The sequence below is a fragment of the Ambystoma mexicanum genome, chromosome 13, assembly GCF_040938575.1.
Source record: "Ambystoma mexicanum isolate Mex_15411 chromosome 13, UKY_AmexF1_1, whole genome shotgun sequence".
Lineage (NCBI taxonomy): Eukaryota > Metazoa > Chordata > Amphibia > Caudata > Ambystomatidae > Ambystoma > Ambystoma mexicanum.
Window position 1 is genome coordinate 387,492,002 of NC_090938.1, and position 23,590 is coordinate 387,515,591.

The 23,590-nt window shown below is 45.3% G+C and overlaps 1 protein-coding gene across 3 annotated transcripts in view; it reads left to right on the forward strand.

Moving 5' to 3' along the window:
• AP1G2 (adaptor related protein complex 1 subunit gamma 2) overlaps positions 1-23,590 on the forward strand; it is a 742,171-nt gene that overhangs the window by 325,627 nt on the left and 392,954 nt on the right. For all 3 annotated transcript variants that reach the window (XM_069633944.1, XM_069633946.1, XM_069633945.1), the window contains 3 exons: positions 6,910-6,990; positions 7,727-7,825; positions 22,915-22,970. In XM_069633944.1, coding sequence (XP_069490045.1) covers positions 6,910-6,990; positions 7,727-7,825; positions 22,915-22,970 — 236 coding nt within the window. The remainder of the gene's footprint in view (positions 1-6,909; positions 6,991-7,726; positions 7,826-22,914; positions 22,971-23,590) is intronic.

Genomic DNA, 23,590 nt, shown 5'->3' on the forward strand with positions numbered 1-23,590 from the left:
TCTCAATTTCATCAAACTCTTCATACAGCTGATCAATGGTTGCACTCATTGTTGAACAAAAAGCTTTGGAGGTAGTTTGTTGAGGGTTCCAATAGCAATTTATAATTGCCAAACAGTTCTGTCGAGCACCCTTGCTCTTCTGGATTGGTGGGGACCATGCAGTCAGGATCACCAGCATTTCGTATAATTCCTTCCATTTCTTCGGAGCTTCGAGTCCCAGGCCATTTTTAATGGCTGTTAACAGTCCAGATGATGGTCTTCCTAAGGTTCCCCTGGTTGCTGCTGAGATTTCCAAACAGAATCCATCCAACGTGGGTTTCTCCAACAGCCACGTCTCTTGCAGACATAGTATGTCAAAAGCACCTAGGTTCACGTCTCCCAGCGTTGTTAAATGATTATGACCTCTGGTGTTCCAGGATCCTACGATATAATGGTCCTTGTCGGGCCGTTCCTCGGTGGTCGATGCCGTTCCAACATTCTCGAGGCCCAGCCCCGTTCGCTGCTATTTAGTACTTTTCTTTGACCAGGTGGAGGTGAACCAGTCCCACGGGCCTCTCAAATGTCTGACGTTCGCTGTCTTTGCTGAAGTCTTCAAGTCTGAAGCTTTTGAGATGGAAATGCTCCCTGATTGAAGCTTGTCATCATCTTTTCCTCTTGATCTTTTTGATCTAATTTCATGGGGACGATAGTTGTAATCCGAGTCACGTCTTAAACGTAATTTTTTGCTTGCGTGGTTCCTGGCCTCAACCCGGTCGCATTATTCCATCTCTTTGGCAGTGCTGGATCACTTCTCGAGCCGCTTCTTCATCCCTCGGCCTGTTCCATCGGTTATGCGAATACCTTTCTTCTATTTTTGAGTGGTAATGTGATTCGTGGTTTATAGATTTTGTTGTTTTTGAGCCTTGCCCCTCTCGGTGTGGCTTTTTTATTTCGGTCAGGCAAAATTCCATCGATGCCAATTCCTCAAAAGCTGATTTATCCATGTGGGTAATACCCGCTGCTTTTACTACATGCTTTGGCTATTTTATCCTTGTGGTATGGTTCAACCAACTCGAGATCCTCCGTCTTTACACACCTAAGCACTTTAGATCTTTTCATAATCTGAAGGATGGTCGGCCGGTTTAGAATGATATGTTCGTTTTTGAGGTCCTTTTGCTCGAGCTTAAAGAGGCGGGTCCGGCCATTTCTATTCATTTCCATTTTCCTCCTTCCACTTGAGGGGGACTGGACACCCGGGCTACTTCTGCCTCTTGGGCTCGCTCTTGGGAATGATGGTTTGTTTTCTTTCTGAGGTCCCCTGTTTGTCCCGCTGACATCCCCTTTGTTTGAGGGATTCGCCCTTCGTTTCACGGTTTCGCATTTGTCACTATCCTCGCTTAAGAGCCTTGTTTCTCCTGTGTTGTTTATTACTTCCTTGATTGTTTTGGCGGTGGTAGCGGACATTGGGTCATATTCACTGCTGTCCGGTTGGGTTGTTTCCAAGTGTTGTGATAAATTCATAACGGGCGAGTCTGTCAGGAAATCTTCCACCGTTCTTGGAGATCTTTGGGTGATACTCTTTGGAGGAATGTGGCCGTCAAGAATTTGGATCTCATCCATCTCCCCCTTTGATTTCTGCTGCTGAATCTTTTTTATTATTTTGAGGCGGATTTGCCTGACTCTTCTCCACAGTGCCCTCCAAGGCTTTGGTCACACTAGTCCGCTTTTGTGATTGCACTTCAAAGGGGCTTAACCACTTTCGCGGCATATGGTGGTAAAGTGTTTCTGGTTTGTTGCTCCATACATTCAATTTTTCTTTCAAGGGCCTCGATTTAGCTTTCCCAGTTTTTTTGCTGAATACTTTTCTGATCTTCTACAGCCGTTATATAACTTTCTACATGGGACATTTTTGTGATCATATTTGAGGATTGCTGTATTGTACTTAATCTCTTCTTTTATTGCTTCATACAATTTACAGAAGGGCGCTAAAACAATAAACATTGCTGACATGATTGCTATCATGTCTGGCTTCTTGTTAGAGGAGTCTTTATGGATGGCAGTCGCTAAGTCACTTAGCCAGCGATTTTTTGGGGAGGATTCAATTTTCTCAGCTCTTTTAGGGGTATCCGAGATTAATGAGGCCGGGCAATCCATTGAGGAGCTTAGGTCCTGTTCCATTTGTGGTCGGCCTACCAAAACTCTTCGGGGTGTGCGTTGGAATTCCCCTTTTCTTACGGATGGTAGAGGCATAGTTTGCATCCCTGTGATCAAATGAGGCTTCGTCCATGGGAGTCGCTGTTCTGTGTCGTCTCTTGCTTCGGACGACCTTTGAATTTCCTCCAACGGCTGACTTGGAGTAAGCTGGTCTCTACAAGCCTCTGTCCCACCATCGTTTTTGGTTTCTGCAATTTTTTGCACCCTGCTGTTGGGCGCCGCACTGTCATCATCTGGTGCTGAGAGGATCAGGGTACAGGATTGTTCTGTTTGTCGGCTCGGGGGCTGGTCGTCGCCCCTACCCTTAGTCTGGGTTCCATTTTCATTCGCATCAGTTTTTTTTGCAATTCCTGGATCATCGGACTCTTTCTCTGCTAGTATGGCTTTTAGGGTTTGGGTTTCGTCCGTTTTCCTTAATTTCAACCCTGGCAGAATTTCTTGTGCAGCTTCGAGCATCTCTGCATCTGACACCTCGGAGTCCACTGTTAATTTCCATTTGTATTGTTGGGTAAAAAAAGCTTTTAAGGGACAGGATAGTAAAGGCGAAGGTAACTGGATGTCCGTGGGTCTTTTTCTTTTCATCACCTTTACTTCCTCTCTGCTCCTTTGCGTTGGCTCTTTTATGCACCTTTTGGGTGGTTGAATTGAATTTGCCTTCCGGGGATTTTGTCCCTTCTTCGTTTTGTCTTTTTTCTTTCTTTGTTGATTTGGTACCGGCTTTAATAGCTCACCCTATGTTTCCTTGTTTGAGACGTCCTGGTCGCTCACTATGTTCACTTCCCCTACTATTGGACCCTCTGTGAAGACATCATCAAGCTCTCTTTCTGAGTCACTAGAGCTAATCTCGACGGACACCATGTTGTCCTTTACCAGGTTTTTATCAGCAAGTGTAGTTTTTACCCTATTGGTCTTGCTTTTCAAATCTGGGACTTGACTTTTATATGAGGAATGTATCGTCACCTTAATGTTCAAGGTTTCTTGGACGAGGTCCGTGTTATTTACAATTCCCACAGGCAAAGATGGTGCGTTTTCTTTCATTTCTTCAGATCCTGCCCTCGGTGGCTCAGTGTCCACAAACAAAGGATCTGGCTGAGATGTCACGTTGAGGGGACTATCCTCAACCCTCTGATCTTTCCGGCCAACTTCCTCTGCGTTTCGGCTACCCCCGCTTACACCACAGCCAAGGCCCCGCGAAGGTCCCGACGCCGGCCGTCCTCCGACAGCCCTAGCGTCGCTACCACTCGTCTCCAGGACGGTACGCGAGCCCCTGCTGTGACGCTGCAAGGTGAGACAGGAACGCGGACGTCCGTGATGATGGGCTCCTTTGGAACGGTCGCGTCTGTAAAAACCTTGCACCGGCCAGTCCCCGCCTCCTCCGCCACTCGGTGTATTCGCCCTCCATTCACCGAAGGCGATGCGGAGTCGGAGTTGGGCAGCGACATTCAAGGAACACTCGCCAGAGCCCATAATGCCGATAAGCCAGTTAATGTCGATCTTGGTTGGGTCTTTACTATCGTTTTCTCTCTGGGGGGTCTCGGTTTTTCGGTTCGGGTGTCCACAAATTCCCGGAGATCTTCAGCCACCAACATAGGGCCGGCACCCTCTTTATTAAGTGGTGCTTTCAGTTTCGGCTTTGACTTCGGTCGGGCCACGCCATGTTCATCTGTCAGTTCAGGCTTCAAGCTGGAACTCCTGGCGTTTCCTGTTAGCGCTAATGGAGGTCGTACTTCTGGCTCCATCGCGCTCTTACTTCGCGTCTGCAGCGGACTGCAGCAGACTGGCTCTCACCTCGGCTCTCGGCTCTCAGCTCCGCTCACCGCTCTGCGGTGTTCTTGGATCAAATAACGAACTTCCTGCCAAAATCGATGTGCATAGGCTACCGGACTGCAGCAGACTGGCTCTCACCTCGGCTCTCAGCTCTGCTTTATTACATCTGTACTCACGCTACACTTCATGCTACTTCATGTCAGAAACAAAACAATCTGAGGGACCTCGATGTGTGAAGGACATTCGGTACACTGGACGTCACACTAGGGATAGTATTACTGGCACACCCTGTCGATGTCTATTTTCGAGTTTCAAAAACAAAAAAATGTAATACTCTGCGGCTCCCACTAATGTCAGCCTGTGCATAGTATGCAAATCTTTGCAGATGCAAGCATTAGAAATACGATTACGTTGAGTAATATATCCCATATATACACAGATGCAAGTTAAAAATGTAGTCTTTGGCCTAAAACTCCCTATACCTAAAACAGATGCAGGGAAACTGTCCAGAGGAGGGTAGGTACCCCAAATGAAAATGATAAAAGTTTCAGATGGGTAAAATGTTCCCATAGGATGAAACTGGAGAAAGTCTTTAGACAATCCGCCTGTATGGTGGAAACAGACTGGTAAGTCACAGTTCTATCCCACAGAGGCGGATTTGGCAGCAAACCACTCCGGAGGATGACAGAGGAGACCAGGAAAAGAAAGCTCTAGATATTTATTCCGAGAACAAGTCGCCCCAGAAGATGATGCAGAATAGGAGGATGTGAGCCCAAATGGAAACCAATGAGAAATGCGGTTAAGACCCACATGTGGAAAATCTCAACCACGGGCACCCCTGAAGGTAAGTATTGTTAATAACCCACCACCCCAGGGATCAGAAGTAAGTAACCATGGGATTGGTTCCAGAAAAGTCTGTTCTTGAACGCTGGGCTAACTACGACCCCAGTGAGGGAGACAACAAATGGCCTTCCTAGGAGTGGGACCCTTAAGCCAGAAGGAAAAGCAACAGCAAGGAAGACTCCAAAAAGGCAGGAGAACCCAGCAAAACAGGTTCTGGCAGCACATTGAACAAATGTGTCCAGCCACAGAAGACAGTCCCAGGATGAAGACTATGGTGGGGCCAACCAAGGCCGGTCCTCAAAATCAGCGAAGGTAGGATGCTGGTGTCTCATTGCCCTTGCAGGCAACCGCAGCGGACAGCACCAAGGCAGGATTACCACAGCGATAAAGTAGTAATTGCTTTATGCCTCCTTATCGGTCATGAGGCTCAGTTTCCTCATTTATCACAATTTGCACAGCTTTCAGGGCTCTGCCAAACACATTATCTGAGTAAGGGGCTTTTTGTGAGATTACCTACAAACACTTTTAAAAAACAGGTCTACTTGCTGGTTTTTAAATGTTGAGGACAAAATGAAAGAAAACTGATTTTCATCATGTAGAAGGTGTAACACATCATTTAACCAGGGTCTCTAAGAACGGTAGATGCAACAGTTTGCGTGAGGGGTTGACTCTGAATGTTACAGAGAACAAAGAGCGGTAGGAAAATGAAGACATTATATTTTGGTAAAACCCAGTAACAAATGTCACAATAAAAATGTCACAGGTATTTGTTAGGAAAATGGCATCGGTAGGCAATCCATCCCTGCATTCAGGCCAGAAGAGGAGTGGGGGAGTTGTGACCCAGGTCTGACTGGAGGCGAGGCCAAAAATAGAGGCAGGCATCATCGCAACACCTGTATGTAAATGGAGGTGATAAGAGAAAAATTGGGCGGAACCCTGTTTTTTGTGAAGGGGGCCTGACTCCTGAGGGTGGGTGGAGGTGGACATCATTGCAACCTAGGGACAGGTCCCCTTTCCCTGCCTACCACTTTGGTCAGGGAGGAGTTGTGCAGAGGTGAGCAGCTGATGGAGGTTGAGTGTCTGGTGGGGGATGGGTAGAAGTAGAGGCAGGCAACTCCGAGTGAAGGGGAGGCAACCTCCTCCTCACCTCTCCCATCCCCCAGGCAGAGGCAAGCAGTGGGACATACAGACCAATGCAGGGGATACAGGGGTGAAGGAGCGACTCATACTGGCAGTGCAGGAAAAGGCACAACTGGGACTAAGGGCCTCATCACGAGATGACCGGTATCCTGGCGGTAAGTGCGCCGGGATACCGCCCAATGCTATTAGTGTTACCGCAATTCGGTCCAGTGCAATTTACACCAGAACTTGAGTTGCAGTGCCGCTGTTAGTCCCCATTTATTAGGAGTCCACAGGACTCTATGGGACTTTTTGGTGCTGTTACCGCTGGCGGTAATAGTACTGAAAATGGGCAGAAAGCTGGAGATTCACCTCCAGCTGACAGCTGGAGGTGAATCTCCAGCTTTCCACCCAAACTCGTGATTGGGCGGGGTGGTAATGTGACCGTAATTGTGTTACGGACGCATTTACCACTCCCCCCAACCCGTGATGAGGCCCTAATTGTGGACCCCTTCAAAGGGAAGCATTTTGTGGGACGAAAACACCACTGACGTAAATGCTGCAAAGTAGAAATCCTGATAGACTGTCTTTCTAGCCAACAGTAAGATATGCAACAAAAATATTATATTCTGCTGTAGCACAGGAGCATACAGTTTTTCTTAGTAAATTCTTTTACCATGGCAACCAATTCGTTAGAAAAAGCTAAACGCTCCCTTCTTGCAGCCTTTTTTTTCACTGCTTTCAGCTTTTCATTTTCTTTTCTCTTTTTCTCAATTCTACCTTGCTTTTTTATTATTATTTTTTTTACTTTGTTCTCATTTCATTCACTCCTTCCCTCAGTTTGCTGGCCCTTTTCCATCATGAGTTTTACTGTGCTTCTTTTTCTCTTGTGTGCTCCTGCTCCCAATCTGACGTCTAGTAATCTCATGCTGTCTCTCTCTGTGTCTCAACTGCAGTATGATGGTGTGTTCCTTTTGTTTTACACAGGTTCAAATCTTACACTTGCTGAGAGTTTTGGGGCAGAATGATGAGGCCTGTAGCGATGCCATGAATGACACCCTGGCTCAGGTGAACACTGAGGGTAAAATGGAGGGGGAACGTTTTCACGGCTCCTGAGGGGCAGAGTGAGTGATTTACTGCCGGCCAGTACTGATCCTTCCTGCAGTAGCAAAGCACCTAGTGCAGCAACCAGCAACATCTGGCTCTCTAGAGGTTTTGTCCTGCAACTTACATCGACCCCAGTTAGAATTGTCAAATGGGGGTTTTAGTCCATATCTGGAGAGACGCGGGTTGCAGACCCTTGCAGTAAGAGAATGGAGAGTTACGTATTACTACTAATGATGCTTCCTGCTGGACCTGTGAGTTATGCCTCAATAACACAATCCATGTGGTCTGAGAGCTACATCCTGCTCTTTTGGTGACACCTGGTCTTTTGTAAAACCATCCAATGAGCGTGAAAACCCAGAGGTTCTCTAAAGTGACACCTGTAGGCCATGAGTGTTATTTTGGAATTCTGTCGAAGCAGCACAATTCCACCAGAGGACTACTAGTGTTGCTCTTTGGTTGACACCTGCTGATCATGGCCAGAGTTGCATAGTGACATTTTGCGACCCTGGTGCATTATGCTGAAGTAACATAGCCCCTTCGGAGGGAGAGCCAAGTTCTTCTCTTGTAGAATCACCTACTGGCCAGGGCTGTGGTGGGAGCCATGGCTCAATTGTTTGTGAGCAAGTGTATGGAGAAAGGACATGTTTTAATGTGTCCTGTTGCCTTTTATTGAGGTCTATGTATTTCTGTCTTCTAGGTTGCTACAAACACAGATACAAATCGGAATGCCGGGAACGCCATCTTATACGAGACTGTCCTCACCATCATGGACATTAAATCTGTCAGCGGGCTCCGGGTAAGAAACTTGGAACATGAATGGCTTACAGTGATAGGAGACAGAGAAGCTGACACAGGCTTTGGATGTAGCCCTAAAAGTGTGATATCTGTGGATGTTCACATTTCCAAAAGACCTATGCTTTGTTTTTTTTCAGTGTACGATTGCACTTCTATTTCCAGTATCTCTTGCTTTGGGGAATTTGAATATAAAACCCCAGGGAGAATTGATCTCACTTGGGCCATTGCAGATCGAAGTCCAATGGCGTTCTGGGCACAATTGACAGAATCGACCATTGTGATGGAGGCTGGGTTTTTGGTGGGCAAAGTTTTGGGGGGTTGGGACATTTTGGTGGAAAATTGTTCAGTTTGTTCTTAAGTTTTCTACTTTTTACCTATGTGTTTGAGTGTATGAAAGCCTGACCCCTTTGGTTGAAAACACTTTTTCTTATCATTTATTTATTTTTATTTATTTCAGCGTGGGATCAGGATTCGAACCTGTGTTGCGCTGCGTTGTCTTGCTTCCAAGACAACCGCGTTGCCCCTGAGCTATCTTTCCTTATTGGCCCATGAAGCTTGTAAAATATGTTATCAAGATAATGGTGCGAAGCTTATTCTTTGTTGTGGAAAAATGCACTGGTCTCAGAGGCCAGGATTGGCAAAGAGATGAACAAAATGTTCACCATTATATTTTTAATTGATTCAAATGGGTGAAATAAAAAACTTGCTAATCATGACTAGAGGTGTAAAGACATGCCTTGCACATTTCATAATAGTTTTTGTTTTTTAAATGCCCATCCCTTTTAAAGCTTAAAAAGGCATTTTCAACCCCTAAGCTTCTTCATTGTGGCAAGTTCACTTGTCCTCGGAAAGGTGTATGGTGTGTGTGTGTGTGTTCCAGGAACCCATTTGGGGTCCCTGAGTCAGAATCTTACAACACCAGTTTTCAGGCATTGGTGGATCCAAATTCAAAATCTGCTAACTTACGATAAAAGTTTGAGATTTTGCAGCAAGTCTGCGAACGTGCAGGAAAGTTTAACAATAATTAAAAATTAATAAAAACTTTATAGAAATAACAGAACCCTCTTGTTATTAAACGTTTAGGAACAGCATGCAGTTGGCACAAACAGCCACCCTTGCCCCTTAGACAAGTAGAAGAGAAATCGAAATAGCCACTAGCATCCCCTTGCTACACAGGTGCAAGAAATTTGCACAGGCTACCTCCAGGGGGTCCAAGGAATGCCCTTTAAAAACTAGCCAATAATTACCAGGGGTTGTCAGTTTTAGGAGATCTGCCAGCAGGAACACTGAAGTTTTGAAGAGACCTCAAGTAGGAACGTGGGCCAGAAGAGCGGCTCAGAGATAAAAGAGAAGTGTGGTGAAAGTTATATGCACAAAATGTAGAATAGAAGTATATTACCCTTGAGGACGAATAAAGTTGAGAGTCAGACAGAGCATGTTTAGGTAATAAGATCTTGATGAGCCAGCAGAGACTTTGAAGCGGAATACTTTTGAGAGCACTCTAAAAGGTAATGGGAGACTGATTTAAGTGGGAAGAATGATACATACCTGGAATGTGTTGAGCAATGTTCAATGGCGTTTGAGGAAAGGGGACTTGTACATACAGGAACCAATCTAGTTCGAAACGTACAGAGCTGGGAGAGGACAGCAAGTTTGACGTAAGGATTTTGAAACAAAACCAAGCTGTACCACCTGTGAAAGAGAGACAAGGTTGAGGAAGTGTGAACAGTTGTTATTATTAGGGTATTCATTGAGCGTAGACCGAGCTTCGGGAAGCAAAGGAGCACTTTACAATGACAGGGGGAAGAACAGTGGTGCAGATAAAGGCGAGCAAGGCAATGATTTGTTTCAAAGTAAGCTTCAGAGTTTAAGCCAGACGAGAATTTTGAGCCACGGACAGAGGGAGAAAGCACCTTGGAACAGAAATAGTTGGAATGCCACCTGCGAGAGAAATGAGAAAGGGAGGTTAAAGCTGCAAGAGAGAATTTAATAAAAGAGACAAACAGGCAGTGTGATAGAGTGTTAGGGAGAATTCTAAGAAATGTGCTAATTCCCTTCTACCTTAGAGACCCCCAGCTCATTTGCTGGACTTTAGGACTTTTTAATTTCTAGCCTGGAGAGAGTGAGCTCTTTTTCTCACCCTCTCATGTATTTTTAATGTGATTTGGACTCTGTGTTTCTTTAAACTATGGAGTCTCACAAATTCCATAGGCATCATCTTTACATTGTAACACACAGCACCTTCAGTGCAGTGGCACAAGGAAGTCTCTTGGATTTCCCAAAGGTTTAAATACCTTCTCTTGGTAAAACTACTGTTTCCAAGAGCAGCAAAGTGAAATTGACTTTACTTAAAATGTGTAAGTTTCTAGACCCAGCACACACTATCTTACCATAGGGTGTTGGAGGGGTTACTTAGTATCCCCTTTGTCTAGTTTCTCCTCTAACATGTTTGTTACCCTTTCTACAGTTAATGGCTGGTGGCAGTGGGTTACTTTTTAGTACCATTGTGTGTTTTTACCACAGGTTGCAATTGCAGCCTTCGTAAAGCACCCATGGGTGCCCATTTTGTCAGAATGGCCCCGGTCTTCTTTTTTCGCCATTTCTTGTTGGAAAGGTTGTTCTTGAGATTTACTCTGCGCGCCAAACCAGTTTTGGTCCCTTTGTTCATTTTGTCTTTGGTGGGATTCACGAGTGAAGCCCGCCTCTGGCTCCAGTATGTCTGGCAGCGGCAGGAAGTGAGGTAGGTGCCCGAAACGCCCTTTGCTTAATCCCTTTGGTTACATGAATGCACCCAAAGGTGATTGCCCGGCTAGCTGTCCGGCAAGGACAGCCACCCTGCTGTGTGATTGATAACTAGTGTGTTTGACATTTGCATAAAGGCAAGGCTTTTTGGCTTGGAAGGCAGAGTCGACCGCTGGACGAATGAACCCGAAGAAGAACTAGGAAGAGACGCCTGCTGCAACTCCTGGAATGTTGGTTTGCCCGGTGAAGCCCTGCTGCTTTGCTGAAGCTCCAAATTCTCCTCGACTAGAGAAGCCCTGCAAGGACGACTTCTCCACTTGAGGTTGGTGAGACCAATCGACTCCAAAGTAAGCCCGTTTGGACATCCTCTTGAAGCTGGCTGTACTTCCGCTGCTGCTGCTGCTGGAACCGAAGTGCCAGGGAGAGGAACACCAGATTTGCGTTGCTTTTAAGTCAGACCTGAGCGCCAGGAAGATCCTCCAGACTTCCCTAAAGCAGGACTGACCAAGCCTGAGCCACCTCAACAGAGTGCTGGACCCCAGATGCAAGGAAATCCCATCTCAACAGCCAAGAGTCCGCAGTGTTATTTGCTGAAACGCGAGGAGCTGAAACCGCAAAGTGCCACTGAATAGAAGTTGGTCCTTTTCTGTCACCGACCGTCCCGTTGCAGTGCAGGAGTCCTCCAGACATCCTCCCTCTTGTCCCCACGACTGAGGCCCAGGAACACAGATCTGCAGAGCTACACAGGAACAGAAGCCAGCTGGAACCTTTCTTCTAACCAAAGGTACTGTACAGTCTACGAGAACGTACCTCCTGTGTAGCCTTACTTGATCTCAGTTGAGTCTTGTCTTGGTTGCTTCTGTAGAGTTGCTAACAGCTTCTTTACCTCACAAGCCTAAACAGCTTGTGGCCCTACTTTGATTTCTTCATTTCTACAAAGACTTCTAAAACATTGGGCAAGACTTTTACCTACCTGCAAGAATTGCTTCAGCTCACCTAGACTTTTGTCCAATTAACTTTGGCCTGGCTCCCTGAATGAATCTTTATACCTCTGACTGTGTGTTTTGTCTTCCTTCCAGGAAGGGGTTAACTTACTTTGCATTGGGGGTTACCAAAAGTACTTGCCTCTTTCTGAATATTTGTGAGATCTCGTTCTAATAACCTTTTCTTTGACATACTCCTAAGTATTGCCCTAAATGCAACAGTGATATATTAATGTCTACAGTGTCCTACCTATTGAAGTCACACGAGGGTGTAGGAAGTGTCTGTGTGTCATACCAAATGGGTACTTGCTGATTTAGAGAAACTAAAAGTGTGTATTTTGAAGTGTGTTTGTGTGTTACTATTATATTGCCCCTACTGAACAAGGCTTACTCCAACTGACTGTTAAATTAATAATCGTTTAATCAAGAAACCTTGTGTGTAAGAGTTTATTTGAATAGTTGTCACTGTGAATCTCTGTGTAACTCCCCTACTGCTCACATTGACCCCTCTTGAGATAAGCCTGACTGCTCAACATGCTACCACCATGTCTAGTACAGACTTATACCAAAGGTTGGGTTTCTACTTCCAGGTGGTCAGGGTTTTTGTAGTGCACCCAAAGGGTACTGCATACAATCTGGCCTAACACTTTATTGTATTCCTCTATCTATGTTTTACACCAAACTCAGTATTGCTCTAAATGTACCAATGATAAATCAATGTTCACAGCGTCCTAGGTATTCAAGTCGCCTGAGGGTGTAGGAATTGTCTGTGTGCCATCCCCAATGGGTATCATCGGATTTAGAGAAACTAAGACTGTGTGTTGAAGTGTATTATAATTGTTACATATATTGCTCCCTTCTGAGGAAGGCTTATACAACTGACTGTGAAATAAAGTAATAATTGTTTTATCAGGAAACCTTGAGTGTAAGAGTTTATTAGGACAACTGTACTGTGAAACTCTGTGTCACAACATTACTGCTCACATTGACCCCTCTTGAGATGAGTCTGGCTGCTCAACACGTACCAACCTGTGTAGTTCAGTCTTATACCAAAGGTTGGGTGCCTATTGCCAGGAGGTCAAGGTTATTGTAGTGCACCCAAAGGGTACTGCATACAATCTTGCCTAACATAGAGAAATATGAAATATAGCCGCTTGAATGGGGAACAGAGCGAACCTGTGGAGGAAAGGAAGAAACATGCTATAGAAGAGAGATACTCAGAAGAGAGTAGTGGGAGACCTGAGGTGAGGATACTACTTGCAGCATGGAAAGTTGTGTCTGTAAGATTGTTGTGAGGAGAAGGGATGAGATAACAGGAGGCTGAGAGAGAGTTAAAAGCTATCCATAGAGACTGGAGGAACTTTAAACCTTCAAAGAAAAGATAAACAAAGAGGAGACCCGCTAACGAGACTGAGGATACCTAGAAGTCCAAGAGAATAACTTTGAATTGAGAGAGAACGAAAAAGGTGGTTAGAGGAACAAGACTACACAATGTCTCAAGAGTAGACAGGGCAGGCCAAGGGCACTGGAAAATCCCCAAGCAGGAGCAGGGGACGAAATGGGGAGAGTAAGGACATGCTTCTCCACCAGACCACACCACACACACACAAACCTTTTAAGAGGTGCCAACCTGAGACCCATTGTTAGGAAAGATTTTCTTTTTGCTGCTTTCCCTCCATATACACATCTGGAACCCCAGAACTTGTTGCTCTTGTTTGTAGCCTGACCTGACTTTTGAAGATAAGTAGTCTTTTTGCTTTACATACCTTGCTTGGCTCATCTATTTTGAGTGCACTGGTCAATCCTATGGCTATCAATTTGGGGGGGGACCCTGTCCCGTTGCTAAATTTTTTGTTGTTTTCAAGCTGCACTCATCAATTTACAGTGAAGTGCAGCAGGCCTACTTTGTATCCCTTTTCCATTTGTTTTAAGTAACATTTCTGTTACTTGCATGATGTCTCCAAGACTGGCTGGTGGCAGTGGATATTTTTCTACTGTCATTTTTACTTTCTATATGTGCACTTTATTACATGATGCCATTTAAAGTACCATATACTCTAAAATTGCAGTTCACCTGTCCTTTTGCCATCTTGTCCTTTGACCTTCTTCGTGCCTTGTCTGGGCTGTATTTTGCATAAAAGCTATGCCATTTCCCTTTCAAAGTCTTGGCTTTCGATGCAAAATGGCAGTATGTGTTTGTGGCTGGATGTTGGGGCTGGGTGCTCTCTGGTGCATCTTTTGCAGGGCAAATATGGTAGATGGAACTATCAGTTATTGCTCAGCCCCAGCCTATTTGAATGGTACAGGTCCTTACCATTGGTAGGCGTGGGGATGACTCCAGCACAAATCTAAGAGAAAACGAGGACACCTGCAGCGTTTCTTCACATCATTGTTGGTTCCAAGACCCCTTCGAAGAGGAGCATCCTGCTGAAGACCCATGGATTATCGTCTTACCCAACCAGCATTACCTCAAGCAAAGGCCTGGTGAAACCCAGCCCCTTTGTTATGCTCTCCGGAAGGCCTTTGTTGGTGCTTCAACCTCTGGACTGGTACGAACAACCAGTCCCAACCCTTGCTCGAGAATCCTACTCTTGGAACCCATTGGTAGTGTCCTGGGATCATCCCGTCGGCTGACCAAATCCCTCCTGGGCTTCTTCGTTGCATCAGTCACCACCCTGAATTCGTAATTGGGACTCTGTAGTCTCTCATACAAAGCGTCCCCTTACCATTGCAACTTCCCCACACAAAGACGGGCCTTGCATGGACAGCTTTTTTTTCTCAACCACAAGGTTTGCCGTTCATCGCCTGCTCGAGGTGGTCATTACTGCAGCCAGCCTCCATATCCTGGGGTTCCCCTGAGGACATCGGAATCATGGTGGCCTTCTTCTCGTCGTTCCAGGTTTCCAGTCACAAGAGTTGCCTTACTGGAGGAATCAGGGGGAGAACTGGGCAGGATGAGGGTTTGGCAGTGCCCCTGCTGCTCGCAGCGAGGGCCTTTCTTGTGATTAAGTGTTCCGGACCCCAAGCAAGAGGGAATGGCTTATTGTGGCGACGAATATATGTACCATGGAAAGAATAACTGCAGAGCCCCACAGGAGTGTCACGCCGCATGAGAAGACATGAGGGGAATTCATGGGTACATATTGTAACATTTGAATCAAGGGAATGTTGGACTCAAGACTGAGGTTGGAAGTCCTGAGCTAACTGGGATACTGAAGGTTTGTGCTTGGTGTGAACCTCCCCTTAGGGGGCCCCTCCTAATCGGACTATTCCCCATGCGTGAAGGAGAAGGCTGTGGAGACAGCCGTGGATTTGCACTTAACTGTCTTTTTTTTTTTTGGTTCCGCATTTCAAAGACAACCGAAGTGTTATAGCTTGCAGAATTTTAAGACACCGTTATCAGGGGAGTGGAGGCCACTTGCAAGGCAAGGGGGAAAGGAGGGTTGAGAATCTGTCTTGCATGCAAGGACTGTTTTTGTTGTACGAAAATCTAGAGTAAAATAGAATTTAAATAAAAAAAATAGAAGAAATTGATAAAAAGAAACAAAAAATAATGTAAAAAGCTAAGTGTAGCACAAAAGCAATGCAAAGCAAACAAAACCTTTGCCAGTCATATAACGGTAAGGGCCCTAAACCTTCAGAAGTGCTTTCTTACCAGGTAAGTAGCCCTAATGCCCTTAAGAGTCAACAGTGCCAGGTATCTGTTGGAGGGTGTTTGAAGTCTTAAAATGTTTCAATAGGTAGTGGCAAAGCCATCAGCTATGTAGTAGTTCCGGAAGAATGCACTTAAAAGCGAAGTAAAACGTCTATGGGTAATCTGACCATACTAGATGTTACCCTGAAGTAGATCCTTGGCTCGAACTCCTCCTATTATGTCCAATCAAGGGAGAGTGAGGGAGTATCCTTTGTGCCAATGCAATCCACATGGTGGGGGCAGCCAGGGGTGAGACCCGGGTATGCAGGCTCCTGCTCGTTGTTAGGATTTTCTGGCAAACCTCCCCTGAGGTTCCCAGAATCATTGGGCCCACTTGCAAGGGGTGCAGAGGCCACTGGTGCATTGGTAGGTTTCAAGTTTAGGATTGGATCCAGCTAGACTATGGTTCCATGTTAACGGCGAGACAGTGCCTGATGTCTAAATTCTAGGTGACCCAGGCACCATAGTACAATAATAGCCACAAGTTCCACGCTGACGGGAGACCCCCAGGACTCGACTTGGATGGGCATTTATGAACACCATGATCAAAGCACGTCATGCTCCAATCATGGGGAGGTAAAAGACTCTGCTCTAGGAAGGCTCCTCTTCATGTTGGAGAGCAGCATGAGTCTTCATTGAGGGCCACAAGTAGATTGCTCTGCAGAGTTCTAATTCCAAATTCTGATCGGGGACCGATGCACCGGAGATACCCTGGATGAAGCTGATCATCCCATAGGAGGTTTCTGGATGCTTGCGGATGTTTCAGAGGGCAGGATCTTCGTACAGGGGTCCGCACTGGTTGGTCCCATCAACCCCAAGGTCAAATTACTGACTAAGGTCTACTGGGGATTGATGCAGAGAAGCCGGGCTTCCCTGGGACTTGGTTTAAGGCAATTCTGATTGTCTTTAACAGCAGTCCTCTAGACCTCAGCGGGCTGCTCCACTTCATAGGGGTTTTTGCTCTAAAAGACAATCTGGAGAATGGTGGGCAGACTCCTGTCCCAAATTCACAATGGGGGCTTCCCCAGCCCACCAATGGCGAGGATCTGTACCATTCACACTTGCCAGGGCTCTCCAATAATGGACAGCCTCTTGCCCCACCTCTTGCCGCAGCAGACATTCCTGTCTGGAATGTGGATTGGGACGAGATGATTCCAACGCCCACATCCGGCCAGGATGCAACCACGGCTGCCATAACAGGGAAAGTGGAAACTCTCAGGGAATAGGCTTACCATATAGGGCATTTCCTGATCTGAAAAGACAGGAACAAGGCCAAAGGACAAGATGGCCAAAGGCAGTGAAAAATGCACATGGGATTATGCAGGAAAGTGCAAAAATGTATGCCGCAAAAATGAAAAACATGGTAGAAAAATATCTACTACCACCAGCCAGTTTTAGATGCATAAAAAATGTAATGGAGCGATTATAGTAGTAAAAAGAAAAAGGGATGCAAAGTACCCTGCAGCACTTCACTGTAAGGTGATGTGCTACAGTAAGACAACAAAGTAAAAGGGCCAGGATCCCCCTGCACTGGTAGCCATCTGGGCTGACCAGTGCCTCCAAACGAGTTCAGCTGAGCAAGGAAAGTTAAGCAAAACGGCCTCACATATCCCCAAAATTCATGACATGGTTCAAGTCATAGCAAAAATGTGGGTATGTTCCAGTAAATCGAGGGAGGGAAAGCTGCAAAAAGAAAATCCTTCCTAACAGAGATGTATATCACTTTCAGATGCTATTTGCTTGGTTTGTGGGTTATTTTAGTGAAGAGAGCGAGATATTGCTAGAAATCTTTGCTTTTGTGTTAATGCTTACAGACCAGAATATTCTGAGCTCTGGTTACAGGTCTGGTTCTAGGTTTTGTGTGTCAAGAGCATAGAGGCCTGTCTGTTCGAAGGGGTGCCTTGTTTGTCTGAAATGCTATAATGCATTGGCTGGGCATGTGGTATGTAAGCTGGCTCTAGAGGTATTGTGTTTGGATGTCTGTAGAGCGTGGTGTTCTATTTTCATGTCTGGTTAGCATAGATCGTATGCATATTGTGGGTGGGAGCGTATACCGTGAACATGTTAATCTGGGGAGCAGTCAGAGACTTTGATGGGTAGATTGGTGAGGGGCACCGACAATCTTTGTCACATATAGCAGATAATATCATGACATCCACACACAATATACCATAGCATAGCAATGCATAATAGGCACAACAAAGCATTTATAGCCATAGCAACAGATTGTTTGTTTATTTATTTGTAACGTGTGCAGACCCGAAGGTACCAGGGCGCGAAGGACATGGATACTTTAAACTTACATAGTTGCAGAATTTAACAGTTACAAAATCACATCGTTATCAGGTTACAGAATTTTACAGTTACAATGTTACATGGTTGCCAGGTTATACAGTTGCAAGATAATAACCAAGACACATTAAAAGAAATATGGAATCAAATTAATGGATGGCGACAGTACATAGGTGTAGAGGAAAAAGAAAAAAGATCAGTGTGGGTTCTAGTCAAATACATTTGGTGTACAGGTAGTACTGAGGCTAAATGTAATTTTCTTTAAGCCAGTTTGTAATGTTAGATCAGAAGGGTGCGTAGGATTGGTCAGTCCTTATGGTAGGTGGGAGTGAGTTCCAAAGTTGGGCAGCTTTGACAGGCAACCTACTGTTGACATTTTGAAGGATGGGACTGATAAGCAGTTAGTGTAAGCCGCTTTGTTGGGTCTGGATGTGAGTCTTCTTTTGAATATCTCTGTTACGTAGCGCAGTGCAGCATTATTGAGGCACTTAAAGGTTAGAGATGCAGTTTTTAGTTTGATTTTGTCAATAGTTTAAAGCCATTTGGATTGTCTTCTAATTGTAGAGATATGTTCTCTTTTGGTCATTCCTAGGGCTGCCCTCCGGGCATTATTTTGGAGCGTTTGAATTTTATTAGTGATACGTTTATTTGATCCCAAATAGAGCGCGTTGCAGTAGTCCAGCTTGGACAGCACAAGTGATCTTGCCAATGTGATGCAACTACTTGTGGAGAGGAAGGGTTTCGCTGATCTGATCAACTTACATGTGTACGCAGTGGATGATGCCATTGCGTTCACTTGTTTTGCCAGCGTAAGGCTGGAGTCGTGGTAAAATCCTAATGTTTTTACTTCTTTAGCAACCTTGATCGTGTTGCCGTCAATGTTGAACGAAGAGTGGTCGGGTCTGAGTTTATTAATGTTTGATGTTGTTCCCAGGATGATGAGTTCCGTCTTGTCGTCATTCAGACATAGACCATGTAATGCCATCCATGCCTGTATGATGAGGTATATCTCATTCACCAAGGCCAAATCCTGATTGTAATCCCCTGAAAATGGGATGAGAATCTGGGTGTCATCTGCATAGTTAGAGTAGGTGACACCTAGAGAATCCAGATCATCAAACAGGGGCTTCATAAAAATGTTATACATGGTCGGGGAGACACAAGAGCCCTGGGGAACACCACAAGTGATAGGAATCGGGTCTGCTGCCGCCTTAGAGAAGACCCTCATGGTTCTCTCACTTAAGAATGATAGGATCCATTCTATGGCTGGCTGCGAGAAATGTGCTGCTGATTCTAGGTGGTTATAGAGTATCTTATGGTCCACCAGGTCAAAAGCTGCTGGAAGATCCAGGAGAAGTAGTAAGGCACACTTTCCCTGATCTCTCAGATCGTCAATCTGATCCTTAAGGTTTATGAGTGCTGTTTCAGTACCATTCTATGGTCTAAAACCTGATTGTCGGGTACCAAAGAGTTGATTCGTTTCTAGGAAATTTTGAATCTGTAGGTAAGCCACTCTGTCCAATATCTTTAAAAGGAATGGCACTGTCGTAATTGGCCTGTAATTTGTAGGTATGGCCGGGTCTAACATTTGCTTCTTAAGGAGAGGGAGGACCGATGATTCCTTAAGGTTGCTTGGAATGGTCCTTGATGTGAATGACGCGTTAATGTGCTTAGATATGAATGGTAATAAGTCTCTTGCAGCATCTTTTATAATTTGGCAAAAACAAAGAGGTGATGTTTAGAATGAATCTTTAACCACTGGCATTGCTCTGGGCAACCCTCCAGACCACCGTTCTTCGCCTGCCAAGCCATTACAGAAGGGGAAAGACCATATGCAAATCAGGCTTGGCCCCACCCCAAAAGGGGCAGTCCAGCCCGAACTGCTTGGTCACATCCCTTCTGCACGAGACCACAAGCATCCCCAAACATGTTTCGCCCTTGTTGGGGCTCATCAGTGAGGAGTAGCAGTGGTTAAGATTCATTCTAAACCTTCCAGCCATGACCTCTTTGTTTTTGCTTCACCCTGAGTGGGACGGGTATGCCCAGACATGGGTCCCGTGCCTGCTGGGCCTAGAGACCCAAGCTACTCCTCACTGGTGAGCCCCAACAAGGGCGAAACATGTTTGGGGATGCTTGTGGTCTCGTGCAGAAGGGATGTGACCTAGCAGTTCGGGTTGGACTGCCCCTTTTGGGGTGGGGCCAAGCCTGATTTGCATATGGTCTTTCCCTTTCTGTAATGGCTTGGCAGGTGAAGAAGGGTGGTTTTTACTTAAATTAATTGACGAAATCGCTGCAATCCAACTACAATAGCACTTGAAAGTCTCACAATTACTGCATATGAAACAATCTGGTTTCTGCAGTAATCATGGCACTGAGAGTGCTCTCCTGGATTTGCAAACCCAGATATTTCCCACTTTGGAAAAGAGTAAAACAGGGCTACTGATTCTACTTGATTTATCAGCGGCCTTCGATTTGTTGGAGCATAAACGTCTACTAGATACTCTTGTTGACACAGGAAACTGTTTAAAGAATGTTATTTAGTGGATGGACTCATTTCTAAGTGGAAGAAAATCCAGGATTTGTTGGGGGGGGATGCCTCTTCCGAAACATCTGATATATCATGGGTTGCCACAAGGCACCTGTTTATCTCATTTGTTGTTTAATGTTTATATGAAACCATTTTATGTACAAATGGAACAGATGGGTCTGCAGTTTACGAACTACGCAGACAATATTGAGCTGACAGTGGAGCTTAGTGGGGACTATGTACAAGATTTGGGAAAACTAAATAGAATATATAGCGTCTTTAAAGATTGATAACAAAAGGTTCTATGTCATTTTTCCGTTTTCTGAAGGTTGCATTTCAAAAAGACCGAATTATTATTATTATTTTTTTAATTATTTTTTCTCCCCGCCGATTTCGTGCAACCCCCACAAAACTGGAAAGAGACATCACCACTGTTTTTAATTCGGGGGGTTTCACCCCCTCCTTCCCTTTGCACCTTCCCCCCCACACCCTCTCCCTTTGCTCCCTTCCCCCACTCCCCTCCGCATACACACACGTTTTCTGACACGTACACAGACAGACACACACACTACACTTACTCACCTCTGACCAGGGGTGGACTGGCCTATAGGGAGCTCTGGAGATTTCCCGTTGGGCTTTTCTGCATCCTGGGCCTCTTTTGCATGGTAACCTATTTTAATTCCACATTTTCTCATAGGAAAAGGGTTGGGCTTTTTGAAAATGATTCCTAAGGCCTCTCTTGGTGTCCAGTCCACTCCTGCCTCTGACTCCCGTAGCTCGTCCTCTCCATCTTGCTGTGCCTGTCAGCCCCTGCCCGCACTCGTATGCGGCGCAGGGGCTGACAGTTCGATTTAGAAAGATCGCTCTGTGTGGTCACAGAGCTTTCTTTCTAAATCGGTCTTTTTGAAAAAGGTAATTTGACCTAATACCCAACAAACTGGCTATGCCGGAACAGCTAAAAACGGAGCTTATGATGTATGGCTCCAAGCAGGCCAGGGCCAATCTGGGACAAGAATACAAAAGGTTTGAAATTGAAGATGCCAAATCTTGGCGGCAGACAAGGTAAAAACCTTAGCTGTGCATATTGAAGCAGCTCTGGGCGCTGATGCTCATGTCAATACTGTGGTGAAAAATTCTTATCACTTAAAGGTATTACAGCAGATTAGCCCGTTGGTCACTCAAAAGAATTGTGGAACGTTAGTCTGTGCAATTATCTTGCATAGACTTGACTATTGCAACTCCCTGCTTGGGGCGGGGCAGCAAAAAGTGCTTAAAAGAATTTGCAAAAAATTCAAAATAGCGCTGTTCAGATAGTATGCAATATCCCTAAGAGGGAACACGTGTCCAGGTCTCAGAAAGCGATTGACTGGCTACCGGTGGTGGCGAGGGTTCAATTTGAAGTTCTTACCCTGGCCCACAAATGGATGTTCGGGGCAGCCCCCAGTTATTTGTAAGAAAAGTTGGCGTTCCATAAGCCTTACCGATCCTTGTGGTCAAGTGACTCTGAACAACTTCGAGACCCTCATTTTAAAAGGTCAAGTGGGAATGGAAGATCATTCCCGGTGCTGGCTGCTCAGGCGTGGAATGACCTTCCCATTTACATACATCTGGAAGGATGACATCTCACCTCCTAGGAAACGTTTGGAAACTCTCCTTTTTGAGTAAAGCTAGTTATGAAGCTGTTGTATGTTGGGTTTTTCTCCTACTGTCCTTGTGTTTATGTAGCGCCCTGATGCCTATGGGCTTTGGCGCCATACAAACAGATAAAAAAAAACATCCTCTCCTGATGTTAAATCCACTCCATACAGTGATTTTCAGAATGTTGCTCATCTTTTACGGGGGAGGGAGCGATTTGGAGCAGGAAAGATAAAAAAGTGAAGTGTGGATTCCTTGCAGTACCTCCCAAAGCTGGGTGCACCTTTCCTTGTCCTAAAGGGAAAGCAGACTTCGAAAGAAAGTGGGTTGGGAAGGGGGAATCGGACAGGGAGAATAGGGTTGTCTGTCCAATAGCACTGAAATCTCAAATTTAGAGCATCTCTGGCAAGTTACTAGGTTCTGACTTGTGGCAGGGCTTCTTGTAAAGCTTGAAGCCAGAGCTTAAGAATGATCCATGCCAAAAGCAGAAATCCAATATCGATATCCTTTTAAGGCTGCCCTTTCACAGATGGGGAGACATATCACGGTTTATCATGTGCACAAGGTGTAATCTGTCTCCATCAGCGGTTTCTTCGGACCAGGAAGGCCTTCCTCATCCATCAATAGCTATTTGCCCTACAAAAGATGAGTGGTAAAGTAGGGGGCTGTCTTTATGGACTAATATTTGCTTAACTGATTTGAACCCAAAGGAATTTTTTGGCACAATTTGGTATTTCTTGAAGGATTGTCAAAATATTGTTTGCCTGGTTTTGAAGCTAATTCCAGAAGCTAAGAAATGACAAATGGTTTGTCTGTGTGCCTTCTTTTAACACTTGGGTCCTTCAAGTTTTCCAGCTTTTCCCTTGCCTGCCTACTGCTAGCCCACACAGCCTGCATATTTCCTGCCTTCTCTTGTCACGCAAGCCTTAAGTGGTCACCAGCTTTACCCTTTACCTCTTCACTGCTGTTTCTACATTTTGTCTGTGCATGTTCTGCCTTCTGACAACAGGCGGGGCCCTTCATGGTGTCCATCTATGCCTTTGCCCGCCTCAGATAAAGATCATTTGGTCTGTCGCTGATGCCATCCCTGGTGGTGGTGCTTGGTAAACTGTATTCAAACTGTGCCTTCTACCACCATCCATCTTATTAAATTGCCTCTGTTTTCTGCCTCTCCTCTGACATTGCTGTTTTTTCATACTGTCTGGTTTTTGTTTCAGGTGTTGGCTGTAAACATCCTAGGACGCTTTTTGGTGAATAACGATAAAAATATCCGGTAAGAATGTTGGGAGAGCAAATGCATCCTTTATTGCCTGCCTGGCATCCATGTTAAAAAACCTCTTTCCTGCTTATGTACCAGCAGGCATTAGATGTTAGCAGATTTTTTCTACACATGCCATCCGTTTCTGTACAAAATTGTGTGCACTCCAGCAGCGTCTCTATTAAAGTACTGCCACATGCTGGCAGTGCATGCTGGAAAATGACTATCTGTATATGTCCTATGTTTTGAGTTTCAGATTAGCAGTGAAATGTGGTTTATCATTGCATCTTTTCTTTCTGTTGGATGCTCCTTTGAGCCTTTCCTTATATATTTTCATCCATGCTGCTGTTTATGTACACCGTATCATTCACATACCATCCTGTCCTCCATGATCTTCATTCTTTACATGGAACTGCTCATGACCCTCCTCTTTACAAACAACGTGCACATCCGCCAATATGCAGATGACACTCAGATCTACCTCAAGATATCCCCCATCGAAGAGATCTGCAGGCTCAAGGCCTACTTCACATTGATGCAGTCGTGGATATCTAGTGCTTACCTGAAGCTCAACCCGCCCCGCCCTCAGTGTGAATTGCTACTGCTGACCAACAACACTGAACACTCTGACATCC